At 37.4% G+C, this 18,446-nt stretch overlaps 1 protein-coding gene across 6 annotated transcripts in view; it reads left to right on the top strand.

Annotated features, from left to right (window-relative positions):
* MME (membrane metalloendopeptidase) overlaps positions 1–17,928 on the top strand; it is a 105,868-nt gene extending 87,940 nt beyond the window's left edge. For all 6 annotated transcript variants that reach the window (XM_025880096.2, XM_073898339.1, XM_073898354.1 and 3 more), the window contains 6 exons: positions 2,100–2,219; positions 3,701–3,834; positions 4,651–4,716; positions 7,529–7,624; positions 7,955–8,031; positions 15,847–17,928. In XM_025880096.2, the coding sequence (XP_025735881.1) occupies positions 2,100–2,219; positions 3,701–3,834; positions 4,651–4,716; positions 7,529–7,624; positions 7,955–8,031; positions 15,847–15,946 (593 nt within the window). In that variant the 3' untranslated portion in view covers positions 15,947–17,928. The remainder of the gene's footprint in view (positions 1–2,099; positions 2,220–3,700; positions 3,835–4,650; positions 4,717–7,528; positions 7,625–7,954; positions 8,032–15,846) is intronic.
* Positions 17,929–18,446: the final 518 nt, after the last annotated feature.

Genomic DNA, 18,446 nt, shown 5'->3' with positions numbered 1-18,446 from the left:
CTTATCACTTGCCTGAAGAATGACATATCAGGATGTAATTAAAGCAGCAGGATCTTTACAGTTAATGTTTAGTCTTGATAGCACGTTTCATAAGAACATTTTATATAAAAAGTGGATTTTAATCAAAGTACATAGTGTGGGAGATAGTATTCACTTTAAGTTAATAAAGTACTGCACATAATTTTAATACGTTAAGCTAAAAATAATTTCTTGGCACTGTTGATAACTCAGGCGGCTATATGTGAGGTATAACTTTCATCAAAATCCTCCAAGGGCAGCAGTATTTATTTTCTAATTATTTTGTCATTTGGATGTTATGGCAACTTTCCAGATTTTTTTTTAAGTTCTGAAGAGCACTTAAATTGTCCAGCATATTTTTAAAGTCTCCTCTGTAAACATCTAATATTTATCTTTGAAATCCATGCCAGGCTCAGCCATATTCTCCCCACCTGAAAGATAAAGAAACAACATTTGCTACTATGTGAACTCGATCTTAGATTTCTTAAGGTCAGGGCCCTTCTGTTGTGTTCTTGGAGTCCCACATAGTGATCCCTTAGGGCTTTATATGCAATAGGTGTTGATGCTAAAGATTTTTTTTTATTACAGAACATAATTCAGTAGATACTAGAATTTTAAAACATGAAAGATGAAATTGCTAAGTTATGAGCATTATGAGCAGAGGAGAGGGCATGAGAGAGATGAAGTAGAAGAGGACCACGGAGTCAAAGGTCAGGAAGAAGATGCTGTATTTAGTTAGAAAGCATCACAGCCATCCTTTGGAAGGCTTTTTAGAAGGGAGTGATAATGACCAAAGTTACACTTTAATCTGGCTGCAGGATGGATTAGATTTAGGATAGGTTATAGTTGGGTGAGACAGGAAGTGGAAAGATCATGTAGGAAATCAAGTAATTCTTAAGACAAAGAATGATAATAGGAGGTGGGATGATGGCAATAAGACTGATAGGAGGAAATAAACAGAAGAGATGCTCCTAGAAGGAAGGTACATGACCTGGTCTTTTCCTAAGTAGACTGTGTAAGACTTGGTAAAAAACAAATACATAAAATACCTAAAAAATAAAAAAACAGGTATGTAAGAGAAGTAGAAAATGTTCATGTCGTGTGATTGAGACCCTTCAAATGCCACTAGTAGAAATAAAGTCAAGAGAGTGATGGCTTAGAAGAGAAAATGATGAGTTTGATGTTTGACACATGAAATTTAAAGTTTGTGAGACATCTAAGTGTAGAAAGCTAGCTAAGTTAATGCAGATGTCAGCGTAGACATAAAAAATAGGTGATTTATTTATTTAGTAGTCTCTGGGACACCATGGTAAATTTATTTGCTCACTCATTTATCGTTGATTATTCACCTATCAACATATTTCCTAAGCACCTATTGTGTTCCAGGCATCATTCTAGTTTTAGGTGCTGGACATAATGAGTAAAAAAAACAAATGGACTCAACAAATAAACAAACAAATATACATATAGACACACAAATGTCTGCTCTCAAAGGACTGATATTTGAGGTGCTGGAGCAGGTGAGGATGATAAGAAAGACAACAACCAAAAATGAGGAAATAAATAGCCATAGATGCCTTGTTGAAAATAACATAGGGCAATGTGGTTGGGGGATGCCTCCGATTGAGTAGTTCTGTTTATTTAACAAGCTATTGTAGATGGATAAAATGTTAGAGATGACATTAAAAATGATACTTGTGTTATTTTTTTTAAAAAAGTAGTATTTGTGTTATTAAGTAACTGTTTCTCCCAAATATTTGCAGTGGGGAAAAGTCCTTCTGAGTGAAGATGATAATTTCCCCTAGCTCCAAACTCCTCGTAGTTCTGCTAACAATCTTAGCAGAGTTTGTAAAGTGAATTGTGATTATAAATCATAGATCATGGTGCCGCTTTGGGATGAACTCTTTGTTGTCATCAATCATAAAAGACCTACATTTGTTTCATCACAGAAGATTTTTGTATACAATTAAGTGAAACTGACAAAACTGGGAAGTGTAGCTCAGCAGGCAGAAAGCCCAGCCCAGGCCTGCCATCAAAGAAGAATGCCACAGATCATCTTTAACCATTTTCTTTCCTTGTAGTCTTCCCAGCTGGCATTCTGCAACCCCCCTTCTTCAGTGCCCAGCAGTCTAACTCGTTGAACTACGGGGGTATCGGCATGGTCATAGGACATGAAATCACCCATGGCTTCGATGACAATGGTAAAGTTCAGTGGACACTTTCCTTTGGCTGAGACACATCCTAATAAACCTGAATAGAGTTATTATACTTGGTCAATACAAGAACACATTTAATCATCAGGGTATCATTGGCTAATAATCATACTCTTAGCGTTCCCTTTAAATTGTTGCTTAGGAAGATCAGAAATGTCTAGTTGTAAGATGAGCACTGTGTGCTTTGCACTCTGACAGAATAACACAAATATTCACATTGAGAAAACACTGTGATGTTTGTCAACACCAATGATAATGTTTGGTCTTATTTCATGATTGTTTACGTATTATCTATCTGGACTTCTAGAGGACAGGATTCATGTCTTAAAATCAGATATAAAATCAAAAAGTAAGGTGCCTGTAAGACTTTTAAACTGCTAATAGACAGGGCCTTTTTTTTTTTTTTTTTTGCACCCTTTACCTAATTCAGGACTTTGCAAATAATGGACACTTAAATGTTTATATGCTGCCTCAAATGGCAAAAAGAGATTTAGAGTTTCGATGAAATTTGAGAGACATAGAAGTAAAGACATGAGATACATAGGGAAGTGATAGTTGAAGCTAGGACAAAAATTGGTTTGCAAGTGGAGAGAAGATAGGAAGAAAATAATAGAAAATAATTAAGCCTTAACTAGAATAAACTTTAATGCCATATAAAGAAAAGGTGACAAGAAGGGTACAATTTTGGAAAGGACTTACTACATGTCTGTTAACTCAATTCAAGTATATAATAATTTTCTCAGGTGGGTACTAATACCACTTCCATTTTTTTTTTAATAGAAAAAAGTAGAGGCACATGAAAGACTTGCTCGAAGTTACAAAGCTAGGAAATTAGTGGAATCAGGATGTGAGTTCAAGTAGTTTATCTTTGTAGCCCTCTTCTCATTCACTACATCATAAGTAACTACTTAAAAGGATGATAAAATGAAGTATTAAAACATGGCATCTAACAAATGCCACTATAGCTCAAAAAAGGGAAAGATCGAGGTATTTAGGTTTAGCAGGAAAGCTCTAGGAGGAAGGACAACTCTTTCTTTGTGCTTGAAGTAGAGGGAAACTCTGAGTCCTCAGTGTCTCATGAGGGCTTTGAGATAGGAAATGAATGCAGAACAAAAAGTGTTTTTCAATCTCAAAATACCAAATTAAACAGACTTGGTCCATATGAAAACCATCCAAGAGAAACAAGGCACGATTTCAGGAGTGGCTTAGCTGGTGGCCTTGGCTGAGATATCAGGAACCACGTAGGTACAAAGCCTGGATCAATACTAAGGCCCATCAGCAAAGCAGGCCCTCACAGTGCATGTTTCATCAACACGGGATGAGAAAGGGGAGCAATTCCTCTCATTACCTGTCCAATTGAGTGTTCCCTCACACAGTGGTATTTCAGTCCTTGCTTTTTGAATTAAAGATATCTTATTGTAATTCTTGATGTAATGAGTTCCCTTTTTATTTAAATCATTATATTACAGGCAGAAATTTTAACAAGGATGGAGACCTTGTTGACTGGTGGACTCAACAGTCGGCAAATAATTTTAAAGACCAATCCCAATGCATGGTGTACCAGTATGGAAACTTCTCCTGGGACCTAGCAGGTGGACAGCATGTATGTTCACATTCTCTTGAAAAGTTTTAGATATATTCAATCTTTGTTGTTGTTTTTATTGATGCTTTTATTTTATTTGAGTATAGATGACACACAATGTTACCTTAATTTCAGGTGTACAATTTAATGATTTGACAAGTTTATACATCGTGCTATGTTCACAAGTATAGTTACCATCTGTCCCATTACAGCCATTACAGTATCATTGACTGTATTCTTTATGCTCTGCTTTTATTCCCGTGACTTACACATTCCATAACTGGAGGCCTATATCTCCGTCTCCTCTTCACCCATTTTGCCCAAACCCCACCCTTTCCCCTCCGGCACCCATCAGTTTGTTCTCTGTATTTATAGTTTTGATTCTGCTTTTTGTTTGTTTATTCACTTTTTTTAGATTCCATTTATGAATGGAGCCGTATGGTGTTTGTCTTTCTCAGTCTGACTTATTTCACTTAGCATAATACCCTCTAGGTCCATCCATGTTATCTCATTCTTTATTTATGATTGTATAATATTCCATTGTGTATATGTGTTGCCATGTTTCACTTCTTCCTTATCCATTTGTCTATCCATAGACACTTGGGTTGCTTACATGACTTGGCTAATGTAATGCTGCAGTAAGTAAATGTATCTTTTCAAGTTAGTGTTTTCATTTCCCCAGGGTAAATACCCAGTAGTGAAATTACTGGATCATATGGTATTTCTATTTTTAACTTTTTGAAGAATAGATATATCCAATCTTAAGTGCATTATCGATGCCTTCTTAACAATCCAAATACAGGTAAGGATCTTTAAACATCTTTTGTTTTTTAACAGCTCAATGGAATTAATACACTGGGAGAAAATATTGCTGATAATGGAGGTATTGGCCAAGCATACAGAGTGAGTAATAATATTTTTTCCCATTTTAGTGATTGGAGTATATATTTATCATATTTAATCATTCATTTAAAGCCTTTTGCAAAAGGCACATATAATGTAGGCAGTGAACAATGAATAGGAAGTAAAAAATACATGGGGGAAAAGGGGATGGTAAGTATGCTAACCAGAAAGGGCAGTATGGTTATGATTGAGCTGAACAGTCTAGGTTTCTGAGAGGCTGAGAAGAGGAAACCTGGAATGTTATATCAGCAAAAATGAGGAGACATGCAAGTTTCACAGAGGAAGCAACATTTTTCTAAGAAATAAGTTCTGAAATAAATGTTTTAGAAAAGGTGCCTCATCAAAAGGATTATTTTAGTCATTGATCAATGTACTAAATAAGACCCTCAGTTTCACAGCAGGTGAAGCAATATTTGGGGACTATAATCAGCATAAACCACAGTCCGGTTACAACGACCCAGCTAGAGACTGAAGTGATATAGCTCCAACACATGGCCTTGTAGTCATCCAGACTATTATACCCAGAGGAGTATATTGATGGAACATCCCTTAGAATCTCATTTAGCCTTCCATTCATTCTTGCATTCAGCAAATACTTGTTGAGGACTTTACTGTGTATTTGGCACTATTCTCAGTGTTGGAGACACAGCTGTGAATCCTCCATAAAATATGTCATTATTTGATGATTAGAGCAGGGATTAAAGGGTGGTCTATTTGATGCCATGTGCACAAAAAAAAAGTGGAGATTTTCACAAAAGAATAGAAGAATAATGGTCTTAGAAGCAACAAAAAAGGAGTGAGGGTAGTTTTGAGTGTTTCTTCCAACCCTGAGGTAGCTGACATTTGGGACAATGAGCAGCATCTGCTTGAGAAGGTACAGGGGATAAAGTGCCCCAGGAAAAACCAGACTTCTCTAAGACAAAGATGTGTGTAATATTCTATGCAGTGGATGAGGATGGAAGATTATTTTTCCACCATAGAAATGTATGAGTTAGAGGGGAGAGGGAGGGCCTCAGTGATTGGGCCAGGAAAGGGGAAGCTTCAGAACAGTGTGGGAGAGATGACTGGGAGGGCCTGTGTCTTGGCAGTGACCATGGATGATCCAAATGTGTGGTTTGGTTAAGCTACCTGCAAAGTTTACAAAAGAATGAGTCCCAGCAGAACCCTGGGGGATGGTAGATTGATGCTCCTTTGAATGACTGGTAATATTTTGACTAGATGCCAGGCAATGTGCATTTTACCTTGAGGGTCCTAGACATTTTTGTTTTCCTACAAACATTTTGAGCTTTATTCTTAGACACGATTAAATTCCTCAGAAATGGTTTGATCCTTCCGGATCAAACTTGCTTTTACAACTTGTTAGATGGGACTAGGGTAGTGCTCAGTCTAGGGACAATTATTCTCCCCTGCTGAGGCAAGACCCTACTGTGTGAATCTTGAGGGGCCCATCTGATTTCTAGAGATCCTCTCCTGTATAGCTTTCTCCTCTTTAGGACCCTGTCATTGGTGTTTTGAACTCTCGGGTCCTTCTCAACTAAGGCCATCCCTTGGGCTCCAGTTGAGTTTCCTTTCTCTACGTTGTAGCCTGGAAATGCTTAAGACAGTAAGCTGGGGCAGTTATAGGGCTTACCTTATTTACCATCTCAGAGGGATCATTCTCTTTTTTGCCAGATGTCCAGTGTTATGCATACCATTGTTTCATATATTTGGTCCATCATTTGGTTGTTTCAGCAGGAAGGTAAATCCAGTCCCTCTGACTCCATCTTGCCTGGAAGTGGAAGGCATTGGCACCATTAATACTCCCACAGTTATTTCTAATATTCAGACAGATTAAAAATCATTGCTGTAAAAATGCAACCAAAATCTGGGTTGATGGTACTTCCATGAAGACCTTCACCTAAAACAAGTATAGACTTATTATAATGAAGCAAATTATAATTTTTATACATGAAATCATAGCATCTAATACTCTGTCCTGTTGCTAGATTGTGAGCTCCCTAGGAGGGAGCAGGCTCAAGTCTTCCCCATGTTCCTAGCATCTTTGCATAATAGAGACTCAATAAATCTGTGTTAATGGCAAGGAGGAGGAAATGAAATATATCTTCTGCTTATCTAACTGACCACTTTCCTTTGTATTAAATTGGAAGTAACACATCTCAGAAAGTTTGTTGTAAATTCCTTAAATATGTTTAGTAGAGGAAAACTACATTTTTCAATGGTATTCATAGAATTTTAAGAATTAAGGACATTTTCTGACATTCGAGTAACCTAAATTCCTTCTTCCTAATGTAACTGAGGTTCAGTCTATTTTGCCCTGTCTTCCGGGTACCACAATAATTGCTCATCTTTATTCTTAGAATCGTAGGGTACTTATTTTTAAGAGATCTTAAGGAATCCCTTGACTTTTGGCATGAATCATTCAAAATCTGGTGTAAATCTTTTTTGCTAAGAGTGGTAACTGAGCTAAATATGGTAATTGCAAACTGACTCCCTTGGCAATCCATTCTCCCAACTGGCAAGACTTATCCATCTATCTATAGAACAACATTTAGATAAGTTTTTTATCATTTATATAAGTCATCCATTCATTCAACTGACATTTATTGATCAATGACATTTTCAGAACATTTGTAAATGAATTCTGGTTTTCTTTCTAATCCATGAAATAGTTGTAGGTTGCCATATGTAAATAGATTATTATGGTGATCCCAATATAAAAGGTTAATTACTGGATTACATGGTCTTTTGCACAGATTTATACATAAATTTAGAAAATTATAAACATCATGTTTCTATTTCATTAACTGCCTAGGCCTATCAAAATTATGTTAAAAAGAATGGTGAAGAAAAATTACTTCCTGGACTTGACCTAAATCACAAACAACTATTCTTCTTGAACTTTGCCCAGGTATTGTATCTTTCTTGATTGATAGATATGAAAATCATCTTGAATCATAATTTCATAGTTAATTAGATATTGCATGCTGAGTTTTCTTGTTTTAATCAGCTGTGGCAGAGCATTTGACTTGACTGACTTTCACTGTTTATAACAGACTATCAGCTCATATTAATGGTAATTATGTTCCTGGTTGCCTATCTCTGAACGTTATTTGAAGAGCAAATGGTTGAGAAATGCAGAATTCCAATTTAATTTTTGCAATAGGTAGTGGGCCTGCCCATACAAATAATCTTTGATTGAACCTAAGCACACTACTTTCCTTTATCTTCTTATCCCTAGGTGTGGTGTGGCACCTACAGGCCAGAGTATGCTGTCAACTCCATTAAAACAGATGTTCACAGTCCAGGGAATTTCAGGTGCGTGGGTTTGAACAGCAGTCAAGGTGCTCCAATATTGACCCCATTACTTCCACATTTGGAAATTGGCCTTTTCTAACTCTGACTATAAAATCTGGACATCCACTGTTTTGTTTTTTCTTTTGAGGGTCATGGATAGAATCAACAGAACACAACAGGATAAATGTCATGTTTACATAAGTATAGCCTTGACTGTTCTTATCCTCAGAATGTACGTGACCTGTGCTTAGTGCCTGATGGATTCCAGCAAAGATGTTGCGTGAGAATCATGGCCCTATTTAAAGCTAGCACAAAGACATTTTTAAGAGGCTATGAAAAGTTTAGGCCCAGCACCAATGAGTAGCCATTCCAAAGAAAGATTTCCATTCAACATAAAGAGAAAGGTGGTTTAATTAGAGGTTATCCAACATAAAATAGTTATCCACAGAACTCCAGGAGAGGGTACCTTGAAGCAGAGGTCAGAGGACAACCCATCAAGGATGCTGGAGAGAAATGCTCTGTAGAGTGGAAGGTTGAGTTAGAAGAAATCTAAAGTCCTTCTGAGATCAGAAAATCTAAGAGAGCAATGTATTGAAAGAGAATCACTCTAACCAGCTTTTCAATGTTAAATCCTGGATCCTCATGTGTCCAGTTTAGGACTAAATTATTAATGCTCCCCCTTCCCACATACAATAACACTTCATCACTGATTTACTGATTAACAACACTTCTCAGACAGGAATTCTGAAAAACAAACAAAATTTCATAGAGTAGTTGGAAAATAGCTTGAGAACAAAAGAGAATTAATGGGCTGAGTTTTAAAAGCCCTTCCTAAAATAGTTATAAACATACTGCCTGGATCATTCACTCCTGGGGAAAAACCACATTCAATTATGAAACAATGAAATAGCATATTTACAAATTAAAGAGTTTACTCAGCTTGGTCTAGTATCATCATCGTAATCACCATCATTTAGTATTTGCCTTAACTGTTCTTTCAAAATTCATTCGCTCAACAACTGTTTATTGTATGCCCATTAAGTGTGTAATCCAAGGTAAATTCAGTCTTGCTAGAATAATCAAATTAACTTCTTTTTAGATAATGAGCAGCAAAAGTCACTGGATCAATTCCCATTGTAGTTTACCCAAGTAACTTTTTGTTTTCGTTTTTAGAATTTGTCTTTTTCCTTACTGAAGTCTTCAGAAGTGAAAATACAGGAATTTAATTCTGAAGACAACAGAGGGCAATTATTATAAGCTCACATAAGCCATGATAACAATCTAATTGGTCAAAGCTCTTCCTTCCATATCCCCATGAACTAAAGCATATGTGCATAAAAACCTAATGAATTTAAATAATATTATTGTAATACCTGGTACACCTGGCATATCCTCAGGGAATGGGGCTTGCAAATTGAAAGATTTTGATAGCTAAAATTTGTCCCTTGAGTATTAACATTTTTATCTTAACCACTGGATTAAAATTTCTCTGTTACAATACATTTTCTACCTTATTGCCTTATTAACACAGTATCCTGAACAAAACCTAGCTTTTTTTTTTTTTTAATGACACAGACTATTGTTATGACTATTAGTTGGCATTTTAGTGTTTATTAGTTTAGTGAAATCCTCAAAAGCTAGAGTATGGGGAGCTATTTATTCCTACACTAAAGAGCCACCAATGGGGATATGGAGATGCTTTTTTGACTTTTCATTTTGGCTTTTTATTAGGGTTTTCCTGTTTGTTTCTTCCCTAGTTGTCTTCGCTGTTACTACATTGCCTGCCCTTTGCCATCCCATTGCTTCATTCTGATTAGCTCAGAAAGCAGATCCTTATACTTGGTGAAAAAAATGAATGTAAGCTTTGAAGGAAGAAACACTTGAGTTCCACCCACAGCTTTGCCATTTATAAGCTGTTACTTAACCTTTGTGTCTCAGTTTCTAGATATTTTAAATTAGGATTAAATTATCCTGAGAGTTGTTAAGAAGATTAATGTTAATATAGAAGAAGTATCTATTACATATATGTGTTTGAAAATTAGTGCTAGGATTATTTTTAGATAAGAAAGGTGTGAACAGAATTAAGAACCCCCAGGGGTAAATATATGGACTTTGCAACAGTTTTATTACCTGAGAGTCAAGGGCTTTTTGTTGCTCATTTCTTACGTCTGGATAGTTCAGAATGTCAATAACTGATCACTGATTAGATGATATATAGGTAAATACATAACTGTTTTCTCCCCTCAATTTTAAACTGAAAACAATTTTATTATAAATATGTAAAATTTGCTATCTGTAAAAATACATACTATTTTTTTATAAAATATGTAAATTATTCACAACTTTATTTGTAACTTTCTTTGTTCTGGTGCAAAAGATGCCTCTTTGACTATTTTTCGTTTCTAGTAAGAAAAGTATGTGTTGTTTTTTAAAAAGGGTAAATGGAATGCCAACCTTTTGTCAAGGAAATTATTATTTTCTCTGGAGGTAAAGGGATTTCCTCGGCAAAAGGTTGAGGTTACATTTAGTTTTGGAAACGGGCTGCTTCCTGGCTGTACAAAGTAAAACATATTTTTTTAAAAGCCTTAAAACTAATAGACATTGAATTGCTATTGAGAAATTGTGCATAGTGGTTTGTGTAGAAACATTTCTGAAATAGAGATCTTGTAACCTTATGCTTAAGGCAGTATTAAAACAGAAGGCAAAATATATTTGATATAAAGCTGAATCTATAAAACCATTTGTTAGTTTTGAGCTGTAATTGTTTTAGTCTTCCTAACTAAAGTCTTACGTAGTTTAGATAAACTTTCTTTTCTTTTCTTTTCTTTTTTTTAAAGATTTTATAGATTTTTTGACAGAGAGAAAGAGACAGCGAGAGAGGGAACCCAAGCAGGGGGAATGGGTGAGGGAGAAGCAGGCTTCCTGCCGAGCAGGTAGCCCGAGCCCGATGCGGGGCTCGATCCCAGGACCCTGGGATCATGACCTGAGCCAAAGGCAGACACTTAACAACTGAGCCCCCGGGGGCCCCTATAAACTTCTAAAACTTTAGTATTTAGAGAGAAAATTTTTTTTTTTAATTTATCAGTTTGAGAGAGAAAGAGAGAGAGAGAGAGCATGAACAGGAGTTTCAGAGGCAGAGGGAGAAGCAGACTCCCGGCTGAGCAGGGAGCCTGATATGGGGCTCAATCCCAGCACCCTGGGATCATGGCCTGAGCCGAAGGCAGAAGTTTAACCGACTGAGCCACCCAGGCGCCCCTAAAACTTTAGTATTTAAAATAAAAACATTTCCCCTTGATGTTCTAGAAATTGAACTCACAATTTAAATGACTTCTTTTTAGAATTCTGTTTCTGTTAGCCATCCCCATCACTTGGAATGGTTGTTATGCTAATATTTACCATATAATCTACAGATGTGTCTCTAAAGTTATTCAGATGTAATATTTCTAAACAATATATAAGGGTCTGATAATTTCTTTAAAGCAAGTTCAAAGGGACAAAGTGATACCAATGTATGCACTACCTAAATAGTAAAGGTGCTCATTTAGATGCTTAAATTGCTCGATATTATCTTCCAGTCAGTATAAAAGGGCACTTTACAGAACTAACACCACAAATAAAGCAAGACATTTTTTCCACAGCTTAATTTCTAGTACTTTTTGTAAGATATTCTTTCTAGTGTTTTATGTAGACATTTTCAGGTAATATGGCGATTTTGTTCCCTATTATTCCATGAGTTTAGTATGTGTATGCTAAATCCTCTTTGAAATACTAATGTTTCTTCTCTTTGCCTTAAATATTAGCATTGGTTTCTGATATTTTGTAAATGTCAGTTTGGATTTTGGTGAACCTTGTAGCACTTGTTAATCTTCAAACCACATCTGGGAATCTATTCAGGCATTTATTTCTTTGTGAATTTATAGTGGAACATAAGCTGATCAATGTGACCTTCCTTTAACAAAACCATGAACAACAGTTAACAATAAAGATTGGATAGTTTATTTATAAATGCAGCTAGTTAACCTCATAACCAAGTCATTCATTTAAAAGAAGTAACAAGGGATGCCTGGGTGGCTCAGTCGGTTAAGCGTCTGCCTTCAGCTCAGGTCATGATCCCAGGGTCCTGGGATCGAGCCCCATATCGGGCTCCGTACTCAGTGGGAAGCCTGCTTCTCCATCTCCCATTCCCCCTGCTTGTGTTCCCTCTCTCGCTGTCTCTCTCTTTTTCTCTCTCTCTCTCTGTCAAATAAATAAAGTCTTTTTTAAAAAAAAAAATAAATAATATAAGAAGTAACAAAAGGTTGTCAGAAGACCAATTAATTGCAAAAAACTCATTCAGTAATTAAAAAATCCAGTTAGGCACAGGCAGGAGTAGTCTTCTTGGTCACCTGATGTTCAACTCCATATCCCTTAGATGTTTTTAAAACAAGTGATTATTTGCCAAGGGAATAAACAACAACAGTATAATAAAACATTTTATATAATAAGGTCAAAATTTCAAATAAATCACTTTAAGACATAATCAATAAAAGCCATTTATCTTCTGTTATCATAAACACAAACATTGCACAGTTTTAATATAGCATGAAATTCATGTAAGTCCTTTATGTAATATTAATGAAAGATGACCCCACTCTTAAGAGAAGGGATTCATTTGATTAATAATGTATCTACTTTCTGAAATAGATTATTTATGTCATCTATCCAAAGAATTAATGTAAACAATAAGACATTAATCAGAGTCCTGGGAAGGTAAGTGAAGTCCTGGTACATGGTTGACCTAATTATTCAGAACCAAATGATCTAAGTGAAACTTTTGGATTGAAAGAGAAGAGCTGGAACGGAAATGGAGAGCTGAGTGCACATTAGGTTGAGTGTTGCTCCACGGCTAACTGCCATTGGTGCTTTGTGAAGAGTTCCCTTCCTTGAGGTGTGTGGGTTTTTTGTTTTTGTTTTCATTTCCCTCATGTTTTTATGACAAATGTAGAATTAAGTCATGGGTTTGGACATTTTACTGATGTACTTGTGCCCCTATGATTATATCTAAGATAAAATCCTTTAAAAAAAAAAAAGTTTAATAAAATGAAAACAAACAAGAGCAGCTCTTCTAGTCACAGGATCCCAGATGCTTTCCCTGTCCATCAGGGAGCTTGCTGCTCAATTTGAGGAATAATCAAGTCATCGTGATGACTGCCACTAAGCTAGCACATAGGGCTTCCCAAAGTGGAAAGGGGATTGAATTAAACGAATCAAAGTTTCTCTCGGTCTCAGAGTCCATGAGCCTAGAAACTTAAAAGACCAAAGACCAATACAAATTCCTGATGTCTAAAATCTTTTTATTCCTTGGGGCACCTGGCTGGCTCAGTAGTGCATGGGACTCTTGATCTTGGGGTTGTGAGTTTGAGCCCCATGTTGGGTACAGAGATTACTAAAAATAAAATAAAACCTTTTTATTCCTACATACATGACCACTTTTGACCAAGTATCAGGTGAATTTGTTCTTGGACTTTCAGGTATAAGAAATGACACATCATCACCGTCATCATCATTATAGCAAATTAATTCAATCTCTAAGCTCCCACCCTAAGCAGGGAAGTAAGAAATTTAATTTCAGTAGTTTTCAGTGTACTCCTTTTTAGGGTTGTACAGGAATCCGAAGACCCAGAAATTAGGAAATTAGTCTCCATCTCCAGCCTGCCATGGTCACTGCTGATATGTCTGCAGTTCAGAGGCTCCATCTGAAGTCAGGTGGCTCCATTTCTTTCTGGTGGTCATGGGCATGGGCCTCGGGAACCACTGCTCTTGATGTTCGGGCTCCCCCCCATAACATGTCATCCTATCAGAGGTCCTCTCAGGGCCCTGCTCACAGTGGGAAGAATGTCTGTCATTCACACAACCCTCCATTACTGGGCCCCTCCTCAGCACTGGGGAGGCCAGTCTTCTCCATCTCAAGTGGACTAATAGATATAAATTCCCCAGCTCTGTCCCCCACCCCACCTCAACACCCCCATACCAGGAAGATTCCTGTTAATCTTCAGGGCTCCTCTAGGAGTACTAAGAAAAAACACACAACCAAAAAAGTTTACATTCTCCCTGAAGGATAGGGGAGTTGTGATGTTGGGGCTGGAGAGATAGTTGATGTGGTAATGGTTGACACATTAGGAAGTCAGACTTTTAGAAATTAGGTATGGATCTGTCTTCCCTGGAATGGGGATAAGGAAAAGAAATGCTTGCTTTTTCTCATAGTTGGTCCATAGTTGCAAGTAAACACAAAAATGCTAAGTAGTGTTTTTCTTTGTAATGACCTATTCCTCCTATACACGTAATCACCGTGCCCAGCTGACAGTCTCATGTATTCAGTTAGTATGTACTGAGTCCTACGGTAGACAAAGCACTGTGGTAGGCTTTGCAGGGAGGGCAACAGGCAGCAAGAGATACACAGTATTTTGCCCTCAGATTACAGTGTAGTGGTGATGTCACAAAGTAAAGAAGGAGAACAAATCGTTGTGAACCGATGGGGCGACTACGGGTGGGAGGAACTAATTTGGACATTCTTTGAAGAAAGCCTCTGAGGAGGGCTATTTAAGTAGAGGCATGAAAGCTGAGAAGGAGTGAATCATGGAGTCACTGGGCAGTAACTTTCAAGGGAGTGGGGTCCATAGGAGCAGAAGTTCCTAAAGAGGGAAAGAAATTGGCTGGTTTGATGAATGGAAAGTCGGTCTGTGTAGTTTGAACCTGATGAGAAACAGGAAGAGAAACGTACTATGGGGAGGCCGGGAAGGTTGGCTGGAGCCCTCAGAACATTGGAGGCATGGAGAGGAGTTGGATTTCATTCAAGCCCCTGGAAATTTTTAAGGAAGGGAATTAGGGGATTTGACTCCAACTTTAAAGGTCATTCTGCTGTGTGGAGAATGGGTCAGAGGAGATAAGACTGCAAAGATTTATACTCAGCACACCTGCCGCGGACAGAGATCTCAGTAATTAGAACACACTCTCCTGTCACTTGCCTGAGGTCTTCCCACCACCCTCGTCTGTTTGCCTCCCTGCCCTTCCTCCCAGCCCAAGGTGGGTGTGGTGGGATGGTCCCGGGAGGAAGAGAAAGGAAGGAGCTGGTTTGGGGTTGGTGTGAAAACATCCCCTCTGCATCATCGTACTGACCTCTCTCTCCCTTCCAATGCTGCTTGGTGCCGACAGTGGGCCGGACAGTGTTGTTTTTGCCCACCGGGGTCAGAGATAAGAAGACATTGACTTTTTGCCAGCCCTTTCCAGTTACTCAGGCTGAATCCAGTTTCTGATATCTATGAAGTTCTTTTGGAGAAAAAGAAAATAATGATCTTCCTTATTAGATCAAATCAACAAGTATCTATTTAAAGTCTATTATATGTAAGTTGTTGTGTGAGCCCTTCCAAGATGTAGTGAAAAATCGTGATTTTATTTTTGACTAAACTCTTCTTATAATAACTGCAATTCTGAATATGAACTATTCATTTATTTTACAACACGCATAGGGTGTTTATAAGTCCACTCCCCGTGACAACCAGAAGATGCAGGTACTATTACTATATGCATTTTACAGAAAAGGAGACTGAAGCACAGAGACTCTAAGTAAATACAACTCACACCCAGGATTCAAGCCACACAGTCTTCAAAATCGGTGCTCTGCTACTTTGTTACCTGTCCATTTAAAAAGTCTGTTAATGAGTAGAACTTTTTTTTTTTTCCTCTCAAGCTGTAAATTCCAAATTCCGTCAATAGAACTACTTCGAGAAATTCTGTAGAGCTCCTACATGGCATGGGCCTAAGTATCAAAGGCTGATGTGACTTTTGTTTGTTTCGCAGGATTATTGGGACTTTGCAGAACTCCCCTGAGTTTTCAGAGGCCTTTCACTGCCGCAAGAATTCATACATGAATCCAGAAAAGAAATGCCGCGTGTGGTGATCTTGAGCGAAAGCGGTGTGGCCCTTGGCTAGACTTGCCAACACCACCGAAACGGGGAACTCTGTCCGCAGAGGTCACTGTAATGACATGGGGGATAGTTCACAGAGATGACAAAGCATCATATTAGAAATGGAGTTAGGTTATTCTGGAAAAGGTGTGGAGAGAGGAGGGGGGTGTCTGGTGTCTATCAAATCAATCACTCTCACTGTGTAAATAATGCTTGATCTCTAAAGATATTACCATTCATTTCTGTTTCTCATATGATCTGCCAGTTGATGTCGTCTCTTGAAAACAGTGTTAACCACTTGATGTAGACTGGGATTGCTAATCAAAGGGAGATTAAAGAGATTGAAGCATACATTTGGCTCCAAAAGCACAGCGGTGGCATGAGGGTTAAAAACACATTGCCTCACTACTTGTTTTTACTTTTATTTGCAACTTGTTCACTCCTACAGAACTCTTCCAAAGAATTCTTATACATATTGGGGCCTTGGGACTTAATGTAATTTGAAACCGATTTTGCCAATCATCAGTTTATTCATTCTGAGATCATTTTATTTTAAGCTACTCTTAGGGCTAAAATGAATGTCTGAAACTGTTTTTGATTGTACCTGCTTTCACCGATAATGAAATTCTTGAGGGTCCATGCAATTTTCTAAGCAATTTCTTGTTCTCTCTCTCTCTCTCAAAACTTGATCTTTTTAAGAGATTTGTAGTAATGTATAAATAATAATTTTTATATTTAATTATTAACTACATTTATGACTAAGTAATTATTATAGGTAATCATTGAATATTGACGTTTCAGACAGATAAATAGTTATGGACTAAGATCTGTAAAGTGATGTACAGATGAAGATTTGAGACTTTTTAAGCTTATCAATCATATTGATAAAAAGCTTAAAGCACAAACTCTGGGTTAAAAATTGCCATTGGACCGTTGTCTGAAGCAGAATTTTTCAAAATAAACTCTGTCCCTGAGCTGGCTATGAAAGAAGGACAAAACTGCATCTGTGTAGCTCTGCATCTCCTTAGCTTTTCAGGTTTGCCATCTGATGGAAATATTTTGATCCTAAATTGGAATTGTGAGCCCATTACTCACGGAGCCTACTGTGCCAGCAGTCTAGCTCTGGAGAGTGCATTTCTGAATATAAATGAGAGGTTTGCCCACCTCGGACAGACCTGCGTCTGAAATCCGAACTTGCCTAGAGTTCTGGGAGGGGCCTGTCTAGTCCCTGCTAGGAACTCATCTCTTGAGGCTTTATCTTCTTCTCTTTCCCTGTCCTTTTGGCTAGTTTGGTTAACTTCGTTATTTGATTAGTATTTTACAAAAGAGGCATTTTCCTTATTTTTCCTAACAAAATGAAAATGAGGGAATTTCAATTCAAAATATGTGTGTTGGTTTTCTTGCTTCTTGAAAAATGCCCATTTATTTACCTTTTTTTAAAGGTTAATGAAAATACAACGTATACCCAAAAGTTTCATTAAGCATAAGCGTACAGCTCAGTGAACTTTCTCCAACTGAACACAGCCCTGTAACCAGCACCTTTAAGAAACAAAACATTACTAGTGCCTTAGAAACCCCTTCTTCCAACTACCACTTCCTTCCTCCGAGGACAACCACTGTCCTGACTCCTAGTATCACACATTAATTTTAATCGATTAGCATGTATTCTTTTGTGTCTGGCTTCTTTCACTCAGTGTTACATTTTGAGATTCATCTATATTGTTGCATTCGACTGTGGATCTTTCATTGTCACTACTCAATAACATCCTATTGTGTGATTATACTACAATTCATCCATTCCATTGTTGATAGGCATGTGAGAAGCTTCCAGTTTGGGGCTGTTACAAATGGTGCAATTATGAGTATACATACTTGCATATTATACCTCTTTTTTCACTTGAGATTTTAATGAGCTCATTTCCACAAACACTTCATCGAGTTATTATAAATATTGAAAATATAGTTTTAAACTAGCCATGGATAGCCTCATCTTTTTCTTCTTATATCACTACCACCATTATTATGGGTAATTCAAAGTATACTTATGGATATATTTCCTTAAATAAACCGAAAACACTTATAAGTAAGATTGGTGGTTGGAACACTAGGAGCGTCCAGTTCTGAAGAGAACAACTACCTTTGAATCATTTAATTTCTATCCTGTCAGAGCAGCTGAAGAGCAACTAGTACAAATTACAAAAAGACACTAGATTCCCCAGTCTTTAAAACATCAGACTCCCATCCTTATGGAAGGACCTGAGTGACATTTTTCTGGGGGAAAAAAAACCTTTCTAGTGCCTGGATCTCCTGGGTCTAGAAATATGAGATTTCCTGGGAGTGAGGGATACACCTAAGTGAGAAGACCAGTACCTCCCCCTCCCTCACATGTGAGGATATTATTAATTGTATGTGGCATCATTGTTGTGTTGTGTGGGTCTCTCTCAACCAGTCCCAATCGTTTGGAGTTGTGTCATCAGGTAAGGCCTATCTGTA

Source organism: Callorhinus ursinus, unplaced genomic scaffold, assembly GCF_003265705.2.
Source record: "Callorhinus ursinus isolate GAN/ISIS: 27379988/994484 unplaced genomic scaffold, GSC_fseal_2.0 scaffold1, whole genome shotgun sequence".
Classification (NCBI taxonomy): domain Eukaryota; kingdom Metazoa; phylum Chordata; class Mammalia; order Carnivora; family Otariidae; genus Callorhinus; species Callorhinus ursinus.
This window is presented reverse-complemented; position numbering and strand designations above follow the sequence as displayed.